The following is an 18,000-nucleotide window of genomic DNA, read 5'->3' as shown; positions in this document are numbered from 1 at the left end:
ACCTGGAATGCCCCTACTCTGTCTCTAGTACCTTGCTAATTCTTCCTATCATTATACTAGATTATACTTCCTAAGATTATACTACGTTTTGCCTATTGTTTGTCTCTTCCATTAGATGTCAGTTCCATAAGATCAAAGATGTCTGCTTCGGTCACTGTTACATTCCCAGTGCCAGAAATGTACCTTGTCATGTGTTACATGGTTGAATGTGAATAAATCTAGCTTTAATAACCCACCGTTAATGTTCTAAGAAGCATTTGGATGAATGAGGACATATTTTGGAGGTAGGAGTTGGTGACTGATTGGCGATGCGGGATGAAAGGTGGGGGCGGTATCAAGGATTCCCTGATTTTTGCCAGGAGCACACCAATGGGTGGAAGCGTCAGTTACCAAGATGAGGAGGAAGACCAAAGAGGCTGATCTGTAGGGAGGGTGAGCTGTTTTGTACACTTAAACTTTGAGATGCCTGTGGGACAACCGTGTGCAGAAGTTAAGTAGGCAGTTGGATATGGGATAAGTAATTTTTAAAATTGTTTGAATCTTTTTTGAGCTAGGCTTTAACTGAATTAAAAGGCACCCTACTGACATCTCTGTGGTCAAGCATAACTTACACTCTATGACAGACTTGCTAAAGTTACAATCTGACAGTTCACGATGACAGGGACTCTATTTTTTCTAAGTGCAAAGAGAGCTTCCTGGTAACCAAGAATGATGATTGAGAATGTTCACTTTTTGGGCAGATGGTTACTTCACCTAAAATCACAAGCAAATTCTTTAAGAAAAAGCTTAAATCCTCCTGAGGCTGTCCTGCAAGTGAGTAAATGTTTTAACATGGTTGCAAAAGAAGCTCAACTATGTGTACCTTGCATAAGAAACGAGTTCTTGCACTTTCTTCTGGACAGTTTATTCTAGGCTGTTGGATGGAATGTGTATTCCACTTCTGAGCACAAATTTGCTTACTCCATTCGTAGAGTATATTTATTTATTTAAAAAATTTTTTGGCCATGCCACACAGCTTGCAGGATCTGTTTCCTGCCAGGAACTGAACCTGGGCCAGGGCGGTGAAAACCTGGAATCCTAACCTGTAGAGTGTATTTAGCAGATTAAAACTGTGATTTCTTGACTTAAGTGTGTATATCCTGTTCTGGATAAAAGTGATTTGTTTAAAATCTCAAATGAACTCTGCCTTTCTTAAGTACTGCAGGTTTTGCTTCATAAATGCTGAATTCAATGAGGTTCTAACATTTCAGTGTGTTATCTGAAACGCTGGGAACCTCCTGAGGCATGGAATTTCTGATGTCAACACGGAGAGGGGGTACTAGTTTTCCGCAGGGTTGGCATCGTCTAACATACTGCCGATACACAATCTTCAGCCACTTACACATTAAACTCTTACCAATGACTATTGAATACAAATTTGGTTTTCCCTTTTAAGAAATTTCATGTCAGCAAGTGGTTTGAAGAAGTGATTTTATGCCAGAGATTAAGTCCTTGCTGTCCAAGGGACTCTCAAGAGTCTTCTCCAACACCACAGTTCAAAAGCATCAATTCTTTGGCGCTCAGTTTTCTTTATAGTCCAACTCTCACATCCATACATGACTATTGGAAAAACCAGTGAGATGGTAGTAAGAGACTTTTTAAGTCTCTGGAAGAATATCTAGTTTACCCACAAGATCCTAAACCTAACAAGTTGTCATTCAATAATTCAACCAGCAGTTAGTTTACTATGTGTATATATGGGCATAAAAGAGGAAGGATGCTTAGAATACATATCTTCACTCTCCAGAAACTTAAGGTCTAGTAAAGTCACATATTTAGAAAAACAGAAGAAAAGATTAAGATTGTGACAATGTATGATTAATTCTACCTCAGGTAGTCTGGGAAGGATTCACAGAAGTAGAAACATTTAATTGGAGTTTTGAAGGACAAATAGGAGTTTTACTTGGCAGATAAGGAACATTAAAGGACTAGGGTTAAAGTTAAATGACTTCTAAGAGGAATGCTGGGTGGATGTGAGAGCATAGGATGCAGAGATCTGGACCACAATATGTAGGGATATGAGTTCTAAGGCATCATATATACTCACATAACACACAGTAAAAGTGTTAGCTTTAAAATCATTCCCAGGTTTCCTGGAATTTTTAATATAACTCCAAAACTCCTAGAGAAGGTAATGGAAACCCACTCCAGTATTCTTGCCTGGAGAATCCCAAGGACAAAGGAGCTTGGCGGTCTAGAAGTCCATGGGATCACAAGAGTCAGAGAGCGCTTAGCAACTAAACCAAGAAGTCCAGAAGCTACAGGGCTACATGTGAATTAAAATAAACCTTTTGGGAGTCTTTTACTAAAAGGCAGGCACGTGAAAATCTGTCTGAAGAGCAAAAGAATCCTCCCTTTTAGACAGAAGAGATTCAAAAGACACCTCCTTCAGATGATCTTCTTAATCATCTCTAAATTGGAATATTTGGTTTGAGCACAATACTCACTTTCTTCTTGGCTACTTTTATTTTTTGGCCCATACGCTTGGGCATCTGGGATTTTAGCTCCCCGACCAGGAATTTAATTCCACACCACCTCCCCCACCACCCGCGGCAGCTGAAATGCAGTCTTAACCACTGAACCACCAGGGAAGTCCCTTGGCTACTATTTTGACAGGTGGAGACAGACCTCAAGTCACTACCACCTGATCAAAGAGGCACATTCTTGGCATCGCCTGGGTATGACTTACTTAATACAGTTCAGTAAGATTATATTTTTAAGACGTTTTCAGAAATTGATCCGTAGTCTTGGGTTTTAATTATTCGGTAACGCTATTTCTCCTAACTTGACTAATTATCAAGGAAAAAAAAAACCAGACGTTTTTAGTCTTCGAGAGTTTTGGATGGTGTTAATACGAATTCATTTAATTACAAAATGGAAAACAAAATTTTAAACTCTCCAGAGTTCTTAGCTATACTTCACACTAGTCTTCGTTTCTCCAGTGCCTAGGCACACGCTAAACGTGCAAATCATCACTTGTTGACTAAAGAAGTACCTAAAATCTTCGTATTCTTCTAGATGTAATTGCAAGAAGCTGCAAATCCCAAAGCCCGAATAAACCAGCTTCCAGTCAAGGCGCTTGGGATTTCTAATAGGTCTATTAAAGAACTTGACTGTTACCTTGCATAACACTCCAAGCGGTGTTTAACAACAACAAAACTCCCCTAGTCTACAACAGACCGAGAAACCTTGTAAAGATGACTCACAGCATCTATATACTCTCTATAGCACAAAGGCTAAATAACATTAACATTAAATGAACCCTTGGTTGATTTAACACACTTCCCAACTCCTAGCATTTTCAAAGAATCGTGGTAGGTTTCAGGATCCTCAATGACAGCAAAGCAAAACCACCCCGTTCCTTAAGATACGTAAGTTACCTACTTCTTCTGGCGAAAAATTTCAGGAGAAAAGCAGGCAAGCAAGTATCTTATTTGGAAAGTACATCTTATAAGGAAAGCAGCCCTAATCGTCAACAACCTCAGCCGGCCCGTCACGGGTTGGGAAGCAGGGGCAGCCGGGGAACCCTCAAAATGTCACCCGGTCGCCAGCGACTACGGCGGCCGGAGGAGCTGCCGCGGTCCGTGCCCGCGCGCGGCCAGCCGGGGCGCCTCGCTCAGGCCACCCCGAGCCAGGCGTCCCCAGGAGCCCGCGGGACAGGGTCGAGACCTCTGGGCCGACTCCCTTTCCTGGCGGCCACCGCTGACACCCAGAGAGCCGCCGGCTGCGCGCCTCCCCTCCCCCACTCCAAATCCGCAGGCGCACAGGGCACAGCCGCCTTCCGGGAGGTGCTACCACACCCCAGCCCGACGCCTCGCCTCCCGCCCGCAGCTGGGCTGTGCGGGAGGGGCTGTGGGAGAGCCGACCAGGAACCCTCGGAAAAGCGGGGGTGGAGGAAGGGGCCCCTCTAGCCGCGCCTTCGAAACAGCGCTCCTTGTTCTCGATGGTCCCCGCGCGGCCGTCTTATCGAACGCCATTTCCGGTTCCTTTTAAAGGCCCCACGCTGTGCGACGCTGCGCGTGCGAGGAAGGTATAAAAGGGAGCGAGAGGGCGGGACCGGAGAGGAACGGGGGGGAAAGGAGAAAACTAGCGGTAAAGGGGGCGGGGGAGGTGCAAAGGGCGCGCTCGCGCGTCACGTGACCGGGACGCGCCGTTCTTCCGTCGGCCATTTTAGGTGGTCCGCGGCGGCGCCATTAAAGCGAGGAGGAGGCAAGAGCGGCCGCCGCTGCTTATTCTTTTTTAGTGCAGCGGGCGAGAGCGGGAGTGCGCGCCGCGCGAGAGTGGGAGGCGAGGGGGGCAGGCCAGGGAGAGGCGCGGGAGCCTTTGCAGCCACGCGCGCCTTCTCTGCCTTGTTGTGTGCTTCGCGCGGTAGAGCGGGCGCGCGGCGGCGGCGGCGGGGATTACTTTGCTGCTAGTTTCGGTTCGCGGCAGCGGAGGGTGTAGTCTCGGCGGCGGCGGAGGCAGTAGCACCATGTCGGAGGAGCAGTTCGGCGGGGACGGGGCGGCGGCGGCGGCAACAACGGCGGTAGGCGGCTCGGCGGGCGAGCAGGAGGGAGCCATGGTGGCGGCGGCGCAGGGGGCAGCGGCGGCGGCGGGAAGTGGAGCCGGGACCGGGGGCGGAACCGCGGCCGGCGGCACCGAAGGGAGCAGCGCCGAGTCGGAGGGGGCGAAGATCGATGCCAGTAAGAACGAGGAGGATGAAGGGTGAGTAAGGGGCGGCCCGGGATAGTCAGGCCCAACTATCCCCCCTCCCCCTCCCTACCCCCCCGCCATTAGGCCTCGTTCCCGCTCTCCGCCCGCCCTCCAGGCGCCCGTGCAGCCTCTTTGCACTGTCCTCCCCTTCTCTACGCTGGTCTCCCCGGGGCTTTCATTTCCTTCTCCCCCCAGCCTGCTAATCGCCCCCTCCCCCATCACACACGTTTCCACCTTTAGCCGTCACCATGCTGCTCCCCGGCCCGCCCTCCTTCCCTCCCTCGCCTCGGGTCTCCTCCCACCCACTTAGCCGCCGGAATTTTTTCCCGCCTGTCGAGGGGGTAACCTTTTTTCTAGTCCCGGTGTCTTCTCGCTGCCCGGTTTTCTTAAAAGTCCTGGGTATAAAAAACGCAATCAGACGGAAAAGCTCGTATGCCTGGACACCTAAGGGTTATTGGGTGCTTCTCACTGCAGCATCCCGAGACGATGCTTTTCTTTACAAAACACATGCTTCGGGGAATTTGTAGGCGGTCCAGCTCTCCTCCTCTCCCGTCTCGGCTTCAGGCCGATTTTTTTTTTTTTTTTTTGGTATTTTGAGTAAGCTTCGCCTCGACCTTCGCCTTTTTCCTCTGTGCACCATCGCCCAACGGCTTGCTCACATAGTCCCTACTTTTCAGCTTTACGGAACCCACTGGGCCCGGTGAAATTGCCCGATCGCCTGTTGGTACGTTGGTTTTGCTGCCAGGGCTTTCCTGAAGTTCCTGGTCGGCGGGCCTGCGCTTGACTGGAGCTGTTCTACCTCCGGCTTGCAGACTGCCCTTCCCCCATCCCGCAGAGTTATTCTAACCGCGCACCTTTTTCGCGCCCTCGGCTATTGGATTCCCCGACTGTTGGTACAGATCGTACTCTTACCTTACTTCTGGGCGGTTTTCAGTTTTTACAACCCACCCTGTGCCCGGGATCCTTTTTTTGGTCTCTCTTGATTTCTCCTTCCCGCTCTCTCCCACTTAAGTTAAAGGAGGCCCACCAGCCTTCTTTCATAAAACGAACAAATCCTGTATTGTGCTGTGGCTTTTTTTTTTTTTTTTGCAGGTTAAGTAGTAAGTTGTTTTCTCTATTTGGAATACATTGTGTGTATTACTTAAAGCTGCATAGTATTTATTAGAACGCAGCATTTGGGAGCCGGGAGCATAATACAGGAGTTAGCAGGAGGGACTAAATCGAGGTTCTTGCTTGAGTTTTCTTTTTCCCGTTACTGATCGCTCATCTTGGGTTAACGCTTCCATTACTTTTTGTAGTTGGGGCGGGGGCGGGGTGTGTCTGTGAACTTTTTTCCGCTGTAACAAGGAGAAAGGTGTTGGTAGAAGGTAAAAACAGTAAAATGTCGCTTTAACCCAATATTAGAAAACACGGTTTCCTTTATTGGGAAAAAGCACAAGCTTTGCAGCGGGAGAGATAGGCCCTTTGGATACAGGATTTAATATTCTCAGCCGAGGCAGGCTTGTGTGGGGCTGTTTTGCTGATTGCTGGCTTTGGGAGAGTAGAGGTGGGATGGGGATACTTCATTTATCTTGAATTATGTACGACTTAGTTTAAGAAAGGGATATGTTAAATGTTTGGAAACTTAAGCCTTTAACGTTTTGGTTTTTTCCTGAATTCTGTTCTTTGGACAGAGGCAGCCAAATGATTAATTGTTTAACTTACTGTTTGGGGCAGGCTTTCTGTTCTGAATTTTCAAATCACAAAGCAGCTGCCTTTGTAGTTAATCTACTATTGAACTAGAGTGTAAATGAATTAAAGTTTTTAACCCTAACATGTCAAACACTAAAACTAGAATTTTGATTGGTTGCTGTACCGGTTGTTAATTCCCTAGCCATTCAAACTCCTCCCCACGACACTCTGAAGCAGCGACGGCACAGCGGGAAGAATGGTAAAACTTTTACATTTTATTTCTGTATTATAAAGGTTTCAGTAGTCATAACATGTGGAAGCTGTGAATTGGTTAGTTGCCCATTGATTCCCAGGAAATTCTAGACTTTAGTACAGTAGGATATTTTGTACCTGGGATATAAAGCCTTTTAGGCATCGTGTGTGATCTTTGGGCAAAATTGATGCCATTACATGGATTTTGGTCTGTGGTAATGCATGTATTTGTGGTTTGGCCAATTAAAGCTTAATATAATTAGTAATGATGTTTTCTATGTGAGCAAGAAAAAGTAAATTTAAAGTTGATTTGTTTTTGTTAAGACAAAATTTCTTTGTTGTAATTCTAACTTTAATGCTATGTGTGAAGGTTATCTGATACGAAGTATTGTGTGTTTAAAATATATTGCATGTTATACTGAAGTATACTGGAGATGTCAAAACCATTTTTAAAATAGTATTGTGTATATGTATGCAAAAATGAAGTTTTAAAAAAAATCTCCAAACATATTTGTAAACACAAATATAATAAGAATTGCACATTAATGTTAGATCATACTGATGGGGCTTTCCACTACAGCTTAAATCAGATTTTTAGATGTTCAGTGTGATTTGGCTGGAATGTTAATTACAGTTGGTTTACATGTATTCACAGTTGCATGACTTTTTGGAAGTCTGGTAGATTATTGTTCTTTTTATCCCTCCCTTTCTCCAAATGTCACTATTTCAGCCTTCAGGTTATATTTGAGTTTTCTAAGAGTTTGTATTTACCACCACTGGTGTATAGAGGGCAGGTAAATTGCAGGTAGTTGACTTAAAGCTGTAGAAACTACATTCTAAGAGCCCACTTGGGATAACATTTAAATCTTACAGGAGCTTATTACTGTTATTTTCTTTCACTGAAATCTGTCCAGTTTTATATTGGAGATGAAGTTTGACATACTGAATAAAAGTTTTTTGATGTAAATTAATCTGTTTGGCCCTTTGATAGTTGAATTTCATTTCTAGGTAATAGTGGCAAACTTAAGTATAAATTATAACTACTTGACTGCTCCATTACTTATTTCATCTTATGTAAGCAATTATTTTCAGTAATTTGAAAGGACCATACACTTAGGTATAAAGGTTGATTGTTTTTTTTGACTTTGCGATAACTTTTGTGTTCTGTTACCTAATACTGTATCTTTGCAAGTTTTTTGAGTGATCTCAGGAAAATTGGACAATTGAATATTTACAGCTAACAATTTTAGGTTATGAAATTTACTTTGTACATTTAACAAATATTTTCAAAATCTAATAATATGACTTAAAAAAAATTACTGTCTCATCAGTTAGCCTCATGCTTTACACATACTGTTTTTTAAACAAAAAAAATCCCTCAAGATTTCTAATCTTTTCCGTGTCTGCACTTGCTGCCCTATGTGCTGTTCTCTGTGTCCCAATTTGAAGAAAACTGGGGAAAAGTTTCATAATAGTGAAATAGTGATTACTAGAGACAAAATTATCTAAATTTAATTTCTTGAACATATCTTTGTGTTTCTTTTTACAATTCTAATGAGACTAAAGTGATTACAATTTCATCTTTAAAGTATTTTAAATTATTGTAGACTGAAGTGTTGTTTATTTTTAATACAAGAATAAACAGGTATTTTGAGGAGGGCATGCTTGTTAAACCTCTAGTGGAATAAAGGGTTTCCACAATTTACTGTGGATGTTTAGAGTATTTCCTTAGTAAAATGCCTTCCTGAGTTCACCTCATTTTAATTTTTCCAACGTTAACATCCCAAGTTTTTACTTAGAAACTACTACACGGGGGTTTCCCAATTTGGTGTGGACTTACTACTCCTCTTTAGGGCCACAGTCCTTTTAGATACTCTAAAATTACTTAGGGTCTGGTAAAATAATGCATCCCATGTATAGCAAGCTACCTGGAGACAAAGTTTTTACATTCTAATGATGCATGGGGAGCTGTAATAATACTGTGTTAACTTTCAGACAGTTTTGCAGGGTAGGTGCATTGACTTACCTTCATTGGATTAGACAAGAAGCAGAATAATCCCTCATTCGTCTATCAGCCAAAGTACAGCAATACTTTCCTAGTAATAGGACGATTGATCTAGTACTGTAACTATTAGTGTATAAACTTAAGTATGATTTCTTCCTGTTTGAGAATATTGTAAATTAAATGTGGTATAGGTTGTCACCCATCTAATTTTTAAGAAATGGGTCTACCTAACAAGTTTTTGTTTTAAATATTTGAGGTTATACTCTATATCCTGGTGCTTCTGGGGCATCTTGAACATTGCTTTGTAGAACAGTTACCTTTTAGATAAAGTAGTCTCAGCCAGATTGACTGGCCTTTGATTCAGGACGTTGGATTTACTATGAAGTTGAGACCCTGAGTAGACTGAATTTTAGCATTCTTTGGAACCTTTGACAGCTTTTCAGGGCTAAAATTGCAGAAATGGATGCTCCCAGATCTTAAGATGATGAACATGTAAGGAAGGAGTACTCGATTCTCTTCATTTCACATTCTTTCTTTAATATACAGGATACTAAAATCACCTGACCTTTTGGGTTTGGAATTGGAGAATATCGTTGACTAGCAGTTTTTAAGTGGTGGTTTTTGAGATGAATATACTTGGAGCCCCTTCTATAAATGAAGTGTATGTTTACTGTGAATTTTTTTTTTTTTTTTTAACATTACCAGGGTACTCTGTAAGGGTGCCCTAATAGTTTTGAATTTACCATTGTGTGTGATTTCATGGCCAATATTGAGGGTGATTAGTTGTAGCTTGAAAGCATTTAAAGAGGAATAGAATTAATTTTTTCCCCTATTTGAATTAAAATTGCACCTTGAGTGTGTGCAGTTTCACAAGTGGAGTGATGAAACAACTTTTGTTAGTTGAAGTTTTATTTGACTTTAGTTCTGCTTCAACGTTTTAGTAGATAGGGCACTGAACTGGATGCTGGAAGCGTGGAATCTGTTTCTGTTACTTCACTTCCAACAGTGTGGTCTCAGGTAATATAACATGTTTGTTACTTGGTTTGCTGATCTGTGTGATGGAAACACTGCTCACCACAGGAAGATTGACTACATAGCCTGCTTTCATAGCTTGTGTGTATTTATCCTGTGCCTTAATAGTTGATACTGCCAGTGGTTTACTCCTGTGGAGTAAAGGTAAGCATGTTTTAGTTTCTGGAGTATTATATTGTACATTGGAGCTGGACATTTAAGACTCTTTGGGGGTGGATTGGGAGACTCATATTACTGGCAGTGTTTGGCCAATAATCAAGGTGATAGTTTTAAGTATTGGGTCATGTTCTGTAAGCTCCTGCTTTTCTAGACTTGAAGCTATCACAAAACCCAAATAGCCGGGAAACCCAGCTCTGTCTCCCTCTCCCAAGTCTCATGAGAAAGAGATGAAATTGTCAGCCAGTATACTCAAAAAGAATCAACAATGTCATGGAATGAATCTTACATATTAAGTAATATGATTTTAAAGCTTTGCAAGATTCTGAAGTTCATCAAGAAAGGTGAAAATCATTTGATGAATTCAGTGTTTATGATAAAGAATTGTGAACGTGTAGTAATCTCAGTTAACCAGAATCTTAACCTCTAGGTAGAAGTGTTTATCTTATAAAGTTGATTGAGAGTTTATTTTAAAAGCGAAAATACAAGATGTCATTCTTGCTTGGGAATGAAATGACAAGGGGAAATTTTGGGTTAAACATTTAAAGTTTGTTCAGAAATCCTCATGTTTAGTAGCTATTGGGTTAAACATTTAAAGTTTGTCCAAAAATCCTCATGTTTAGTAGCTATTACATTTCAACTCAGTTGTCTTTTTTAGTCATTTAGGTTCATTCAAAGTATGAAGAAATAAGATCTGATACATTAGCTAAAAGAATTTTTTTTTTTGTCTTGTCTTGCTAAAAGTTTGTCAAGCCATTTCCAGGGGTATTTTTTTTAATACAGATTCTAAAATGATACCATGTGATGTCTAGTTGCACAAAATGAACCCCTCCCTGTTTTATGTAACTGCTGACTTAATTTTAAACTAAATCTGTATTTTATAAGGAAAAATAAATACTCATTTTTTTAATCTATTGGTGAGATTCTTACTATCAATAACTTTTAATATTTTAGGATTGTAAAGACAATGATAAAATACCAGAAATTTTATTTAAATAAGGATTAGTATTTATGCTTGAGTGACATTACTTTAAAAGGTGACAGTACTTAGCCAGTCATGTTACAGACTTGAAATGTATTATCAGTTTGACATTCTGTTGTAGGTTTTAAACTGTCAGAATTTGTTATGAAACTACATATGGAAGATTACAAGTTGTTCGGAAGTTTTAAAAGAGAACTTTCTTTGCCCTTTTCCAAAATTGGAAAGAAGTGTAATGATAACTGTATTACCTTGAATAGGGTATTTGACAGTAAAGCCTTGTTAGGGGAAGTATCTTTATATAAAAGATACTATTGAGTTTGGAGTGTTTAAACCTAGAGGCCTCAGTTGTATTGAAAATAAAGTTCTTAGATGGGAAGAAACAGAACAGCTTCCACCAGCCAGTAGTGCTCCTTACATATTGCTTTTTATATTTAGAAATTCTTCCTTACTAAAGTTACTGGCATTTATGTAGAGTACAAACAAGTCATTAGTGTGAATTTGGAGCTACATTTTATTTAAGAGTCTCAGACAACCTAATTTCCTGTCTGTGTTTTTTATATGGGATATATAAGTTTTGAGGCTAAGTCTTCAGCATTAAAAATGATCTTTTAAGATCCATTTGTATAACACTCATCCTGGCCTATACCCCTTTGATGTTGAAAACTTTAATTAGCTCATGCAGATTAAAAAAGTTCAAGTCATTGAATAAATGAAAAAAATATTTAATAATTTAGTTTGTGTTCTACCCTTCTAAATAGTAATTCGTTTTTATTGAGCACTTAGAGGGTGTCAGACCATGTTCTGTGCCATTTAAATCCTATTGCAGGTAGCTGAGGTAAGCGTTTAGTAAGTTCTGAAGGAAGGATTTAAACCCCAAGTAGCTTGGCTCACTGCCTCTAAATTTACTTCCTCTAGAAGAGAATGTCCCACAAAACACCCTCAAGTCTCTTTTGGAGAGTTATCTGCGGTGCTTGTCATTTAATGTTGTAGTGTGGTATAATGTCACTATCTATAAGGCAGGGATATTTTAATTGTTCAGTAGGTGTTTTAAGTTGTGTACTGTATTGCCTCTGGGTTGCTAAATAATTTTATAGATAGGCTTAAAAAATTAAACTTTGTTGATACTGTAGATGAAGTTCTGCACTTCAGTTGGGATTATTGATTCACTTACAGGTAAGAATCAGATTTTAAACTTGTAGTATTAGGGACCCAATTTTGTTACTTGAGCAAGTCCTGTGCTGTAGTTTTAACTTGACTGTCCAGCTCTCCTTCATTGTAAAACGTTTGCATATCATTGCAGGGGTATAAGTAACTTGAAAGTCAGTCTTTGCATTCAAGGCAGCAAAGATAATCTGGACAGATAAGATATTGTGCTTTAAGTAAGGTACAGTAATAATAAAATATAGATAGTTTAAATTGACGTCTTATACCAGCTCGTAATTTGAGTTCAGAGCATGTGGGAATGCTCATATTATAGAGACGCTAAAATAAGTTCCCATTTATCCAGAATTAAGATAACAGGCTTTTTCTTAGCTGTTACATATTTTTGGTATGTCTGCTGAATACAAATGGGATGGATTTAATATGTTACATTTAGTAAAGATGGGATGGATTTGGTGCAGTATGTTCATTGTAGTATATCCACCTGTCTGGTTAGCAGTTTTGTGCAGCAGCCTTCCTTATTAGAGCAGCAGAAGAGTGCTTTGGGGCTGCCAAAATGGTAATGAATTTGTCTCAAAAAGAGCCAGTTAAACTCTTGGTCAGAGGCTGTTTACTGTTACTTTACCAAAAATTAGAAAAAATCAAGTTACCAACTAACTTCCCCAAAAATGGAGTAGGGAGCATTTTAGAATAGCGGCTGCTGATTAATCTGGCAAAAATGAAAACTAGAACTAAGAAAGTTAGAGCCAAGAAATAAGGTGTGTTTAATGCATTAATAAAAAGTTCAGAAGATTGTAGGCATGCTTCAAGTGGCATACGGTGTCAGTGGTGACTGACTCATAGTGTTAAATCATTACAGCAGGAGAGAATGAGCGGTATGCTGTAGGGGAAAAGAAAAAAATCAAGCAGTGTGCTAATCGCTCAGTCGTGTCTGACCCTTTGGGACCCCACGGCCTGTAGCCTGCCAGCCTCCTCTGTCCATGGGATTCTCCAGGCGAGAGTACTGTAATGGATTGCCATTCCATCCAGGCGCATTCAGAGTAATGTTAAACAATTGAGAGACTAGTAAAACAGGCAATACTTGAAGGAAGGTGGACTGTCTGGCTCGTTCTCAAAAGGTGCTGGATGGCTAAAGTTTTATTACTTCATATTTTGCTCTAATTTTTTGACAAACAGTAATTATTCTCTGGAATATCTATAAGTTACAGTTGTCGAGGACATTTGCTGTTCTGGATAAATAGGATTTGACTATTAGTTTAAGAAGGATAGCCTCTTCAGTGACCTTTTAACTCTTAAGGTAGGCACATTTAACCATTTTTTGATCCTCAGGACTAAATGTGCAGAGTTTCTCGAGAGAACATTTAATGGGCCAATTGATGAATAAGTATGCTTATGTAGTATTTAAGAAAACTGATTTCTAATATTGACAAAAAGTTTGGGGTTTGTGAATAATAGAATGCGCCTCATTCTTGGTGTTATAATTTATTTCTTTATAATTATTTTTTTATTAATTTTAAATTGAGGACACAACTCAATAAAAACACTGCCTTGGGTAAATATTGCCTTGGGTAAATAAACTCAAAACTAGTTTTGTCTCAGTATCTGAGGAATAGGCCAGACAGCCACAGGGTTTTCTTGCCTTTCAATTTTAGCTTTTTAAAAAAAGCTTCTTTAATTATTCTCTTCAGGTTGAAATAATTTCTAACTGTTAAATTATTGATGGAAAGTTTCTGTAATACAAAAGTAGTAATTTAATAGTTGAATTTTAACATAGTTGAAATTGTTTGTATCAAGAACATCCCATGAATATCGGAGTAAGAGGTCATTGCCTTATAGTCTTTCTCATGAAAAAGATAGCAGTGTCCTCTTCACCTTGAAAGAGTAAATATTGATAATGTACTTTCATCTATGAAGGTACGTACTCTGGATCTTTAGGTTAAAAATAAAAGTGCTTAAAGCAATTTAAGTAATTTGGACTGTATATTATTTCACCGGATATGAAAGAAAATGTCATTGAAAATACCTCAACTTTTTCCCCATGGAATTAGCCATAAACATTAAAAATCCTGTACATTATGAGTGTTCTGTTACACTCCTTTGATTATAATATAAATACAAAAAGGGTTAATAAAAGTTACCTAAGAGTGTGGAAATTTTATTAGAATTCTGAATGTTAAGCATATAAATAGTCCAATTCTAGAATACAGGTGCAAGTTGAAACCCTAACTTAAAAGGGAAGCACACTGTATGCCTAAAAATGACTTCTTTTGTGTTAAATTTATCATTAGACGTAAGAACAAGACTGATAAAATAGTAAGATCAGTAACACCTCAGTTAATCTGGCATTTTTAGGTTAAGCTGAAGCAGGATCTTATTCTAGAGATAAGACTTTGTCCTTTTGTTGAAAGAATTGATTTTAGTGGCAGAATTCTAAGAAGCCCACAAAATGGAGATGTTCTTGCTTTAATTTCTTTCCAGAGCTGAAAGTTAGCACCACATTCCCCCACTGCCCCTACCTCTGACGCACTGCAGTTACAAAGATAGAAGTCATTGACCAAGCATGGTTTTATTCCCAAGTTGAAATTGGTGTTTAGTTCTCACATAACAAATTCTGACAGTTTACCCTTAAAGTAACAATCTTCAGTCTCTTCAAAGGTTAGGAGGTAATGTTCTTTCTTTTGTGGGAGTGGGTAAAGAGGGCAGAAGTCGAGCTACCAGATCTGAGTTTTATGACATTTGCTATAATAAAAATAGGATTTCATGTTAAATTTTCTTTCGTGGGGGGGTGTAGATTGGATTTAAAGTGTCTTGGTGGTTTCCAGTTACCGCCTGTCACTTGTAGCATTTTAAAGATTTAATATCTTATGCTGGTTAACTGAGGTTCTACTGGAAAATAAATCATCTAGGTTAATTAGTGAGTTTTGCTTCACTGGATAATTCTTTTTGTTCATTAAATTGCTTATGTGATTACTTTTGTTTTTATTAAGGATTCTTAGCACATCCAAAAACTTGGTTTACAACTTATTGTGAGACTTTCTCATTTTTTTGTGCTAAGAGTTTTACTAATGAGAGAACTGTTAGAAAAGAAAACTTCAGCATAAGCACATGGTAGCTGCTGTCATTAGCGGGAACTGCATAGCCTTTTTATAAAGTTTAATAAAGATTTGGAAGAGAAATTTCAAGGTGAAATTCTGTATTTTGCTATTACCAGTGTTGTAATTTAAGAAAGACGGTATACACTCTTTTTACCTTGGGGGTGCACTTATCTTTTTGATAAGTCAAAAGAATCTGCTGCTTGCTCACTATCTTGTAATTAATTATGCAGGCGCAGTAGTGATAAACAGAACTCTCCAAAACTGTAATAGGGTGGTCTTGATATGTGGTTATGTAGGAAGAGTGACATTTTAATATACTGCCCAGTAAATCGGTGCAGTTTGGGGAAAGTGTATTATTGATGTGGATACTTAAGGAAAAATCAAAAACTTTTTAGCATTTTAATATTGCTTTTTGTCTTTACAGGAAAATGTTTATAGGAGGCCTTAGCTGGGACACTACAAAGAAAGATCTGAAGGACTACTTCTCCAAATTTGGTGAAGTCGTAGACTGCACTCTGAAGTTAGATCCTATCACAGGGCGATCAAGGGGTTTTGGCTTTGTGCTATTTAAAGAGTCGGAGAGTGTAGATAAGGTAGTGTGTTATGTGTTCTAATCAGCTAATAATAAAATATGTGAGTAGTTTGATAAAATTAATATGCCCGTTATTTGTGATTTCCCTCTTTGTGCTTATATGAAGGAAAAGATAACGGCTTTTGCCAATACTTTTTAAGAATCAGAGTGAAGAATTGTTTACTGAATACTTCATGTGCCAGGCTCTATTCCATTAAAATTAAATTTAAAAACCTTTAAAGATGCTTGATTGGAAAGATGTGCTGTGACATGTTCACAGAAGTACAGATGTTGAAATCTGTAGGCAGGAAACTTGACTGAATCATTTCACATTTCAGTCTTTAGGCTACAGGGAAGTAGCAGTCATGCTTACAGTGCTGATAAAGGCATGATGATTTTCTGGTAATTGATTAGCCCTTCTCATTCTTAACTGACCTTGAGGTTTAAACACTAGTATATGTTAGCAGATGTCACATCACCACAACTGGACACTTTAACTGTGAGCTGGTCAACGTATGTCTGGCGTTAGCTATATTTATTTAACTATAGTTATTGTTAAGTAAGTTAATAATCTCTGAACCTTAGTTAAGATACACATCCTTCAAATAAAAAACTTCAATTTCCTTAGGTCATGGATCAGAAAGAACATAAATTGAATGGGAAGGTGATTGATCCTAAGAGGGCCAAAGCCATGAAAACAAAAGAGCCTGTTAAAAAAATTTTTGTTGGTGGCCTTTCTCCAGATACACCTGAAGAGAAAATAAGGGAGTACTTTGGTGGTTTTGGTGAGGTATGTGATAATATTTTGACCCTTTTTTTTTTTGCTTTTTTGTTCAATTTAGTATAGATACAGTTGTCAGATTATAGATCTCTCACTGGGTTTTCCAAAATTGTTTTGAAGTTTGGACAGATGATGTGATTTGTTTTGAAATCAGGATGGTATAAATACTTTATTAGTAGTATTTTCGGAGCAGTATCTTTGACGGTTAGAAGATTGCCTGTTCTAGTTTATTGAGCTGTTGTGCAGTGTCCCAGGCATGCTGCACACAAAGACCTTAAAGTAGATGTTCTTATTTTGAAATCTGCTGGACTAGTGGAAGGAGTAGAACTAAATGAGGAGGAAGTCAGGGCTGGGTCACCTGAGATGTGCAAGGAAGCGCTTCAGCTGAGAAGAGGAAGGAAAGAAACTGAAAATGTGGCGCAGTGCCTGCTCAATTTAGGCACATGTAGATGGCAGATTTTATGAAGCTAATTGCAGACTTAGATTCTGTCTGTGAATTAATGATTTAAAGCTGAGCAGCCGGCAGACATCCTCGGTATGATTCAGACAGACATGTTGCTTGTTTTGTTGTTAGTATTTAAGAGCTGAAATTTTTCCCGCAAAAATCTGGGCATTTACCTTTTCTTCAGTATTTGTAAGATCAAGCAACATTGGGATTGCCTTCTTACATGGTTACAGCCATCTAAGATTTAAGTGTAGCAGCTTCTACCTTTGATAGCTCGAATGTTCTTTATAGTTTTTAGCAGTTCTCACCATTCCCCCATATTCTCCCAAACAGTTACTTCAATTCTATTTCTCTTAAAATTGACTGTTTTGGGATGTTCCTGGTGGTCCATTGGTTAAGAGTTTGCTCTTGCCGTGCAGGGGCCGTGCGTTTGATTCTTGGTCAAGGAACTAAGATCCCACATGCTGAGTGGCACGGCCAAAATTTTTAAAAATGGAGTTTCCTTCTGCTTGTGCTTAGTGGGCATTTGAGTTTGTGACCCTTGAATTAAGTAATAGATATCAGTGCCCTGGGAAGCTGTATTTTTATAAAAAGCTTTAAAGACTTTAGGTGGAGTGCATATTCTAATATGAAGACTTGTTTAAAAAGATTAAAGTAAACAGAGACAGCAGAATAGAGCTTGAGGGCCAAATGCTTGTTTTCTGTGCATTTTCCCCACTAAACTTGGAAACTAAGGTATTACAACTTTTTCTTTTTTTTTAATAATCAGGTTGAATCCATAGAGCTCCCCATGGACAACAAGACCAATAAGAGGCGTGGATTCTGCTTTATTACCTTTAAGGAAGAGGAACCAGTGAAGAAGATAATGGAAAAGAAATATCACAATGTTGGTCTTAGTAAAGTAAGTTAAGCAATTACTTGTAGATAATACTAGGTGGTGTTGAGAGTTAATCATTTAAACTTTCTATAAAACGTTCAGTTTGTGTGCTTCTGCTTTAAAGATGTCTTACTGGCTTCTTATTTATCAGTCATTTTTTGACTTTTTGCTTTTATTTGGGGAATATTTTTTTTGTTAAGTGAATTTTTGTCTAGACTTTACCAGGAGATATTTTCTGAGG

The 18,000-nt window shown here is 39.3% G+C and overlaps 1 protein-coding gene across 6 annotated transcripts in view; it reads left to right on the top strand.

The window, feature by feature from the left end:
* HNRNPD (heterogeneous nuclear ribonucleoprotein D) overlaps positions 4,200–18,000 on the top strand; it is a 17,038-nt gene continuing 3,237 nt past the window's right edge. For 2 of the 6 annotated variants that reach the window (XM_018049642.1, XM_018049640.1), the window contains exons 1-5: positions 4,200–4,743; positions 6,605–6,661; positions 15,510–15,678; positions 16,285–16,446; positions 17,652–17,783. In XM_018049642.1, the coding sequence (XP_017905131.1) occupies positions 4,511–4,743; positions 6,605–6,661; positions 15,510–15,678; positions 16,285–16,446; positions 17,652–17,783 (753 nt within the window). In that variant the 5' untranslated portion in view covers positions 4,200–4,510. The remainder of the gene's footprint in view (positions 4,744–6,604; positions 6,662–15,509; positions 15,679–16,284; positions 16,447–17,651; positions 17,784–18,000) is intronic. The other 4 variants (XM_018049644.1, XM_018049641.1, XR_001918209.1 and 1 more) reach the window with 3 other exon arrangements.

Source organism: Capra hircus, chromosome 6, assembly GCF_001704415.2.
Source record: "Capra hircus breed San Clemente chromosome 6, ASM170441v1, whole genome shotgun sequence".
NCBI classification, from domain to species: Eukaryota; Metazoa; Chordata; class Mammalia; order Artiodactyla; family Bovidae; genus Capra; species Capra hircus.
This window is presented reverse-complemented; position numbering and strand designations above follow the sequence as displayed.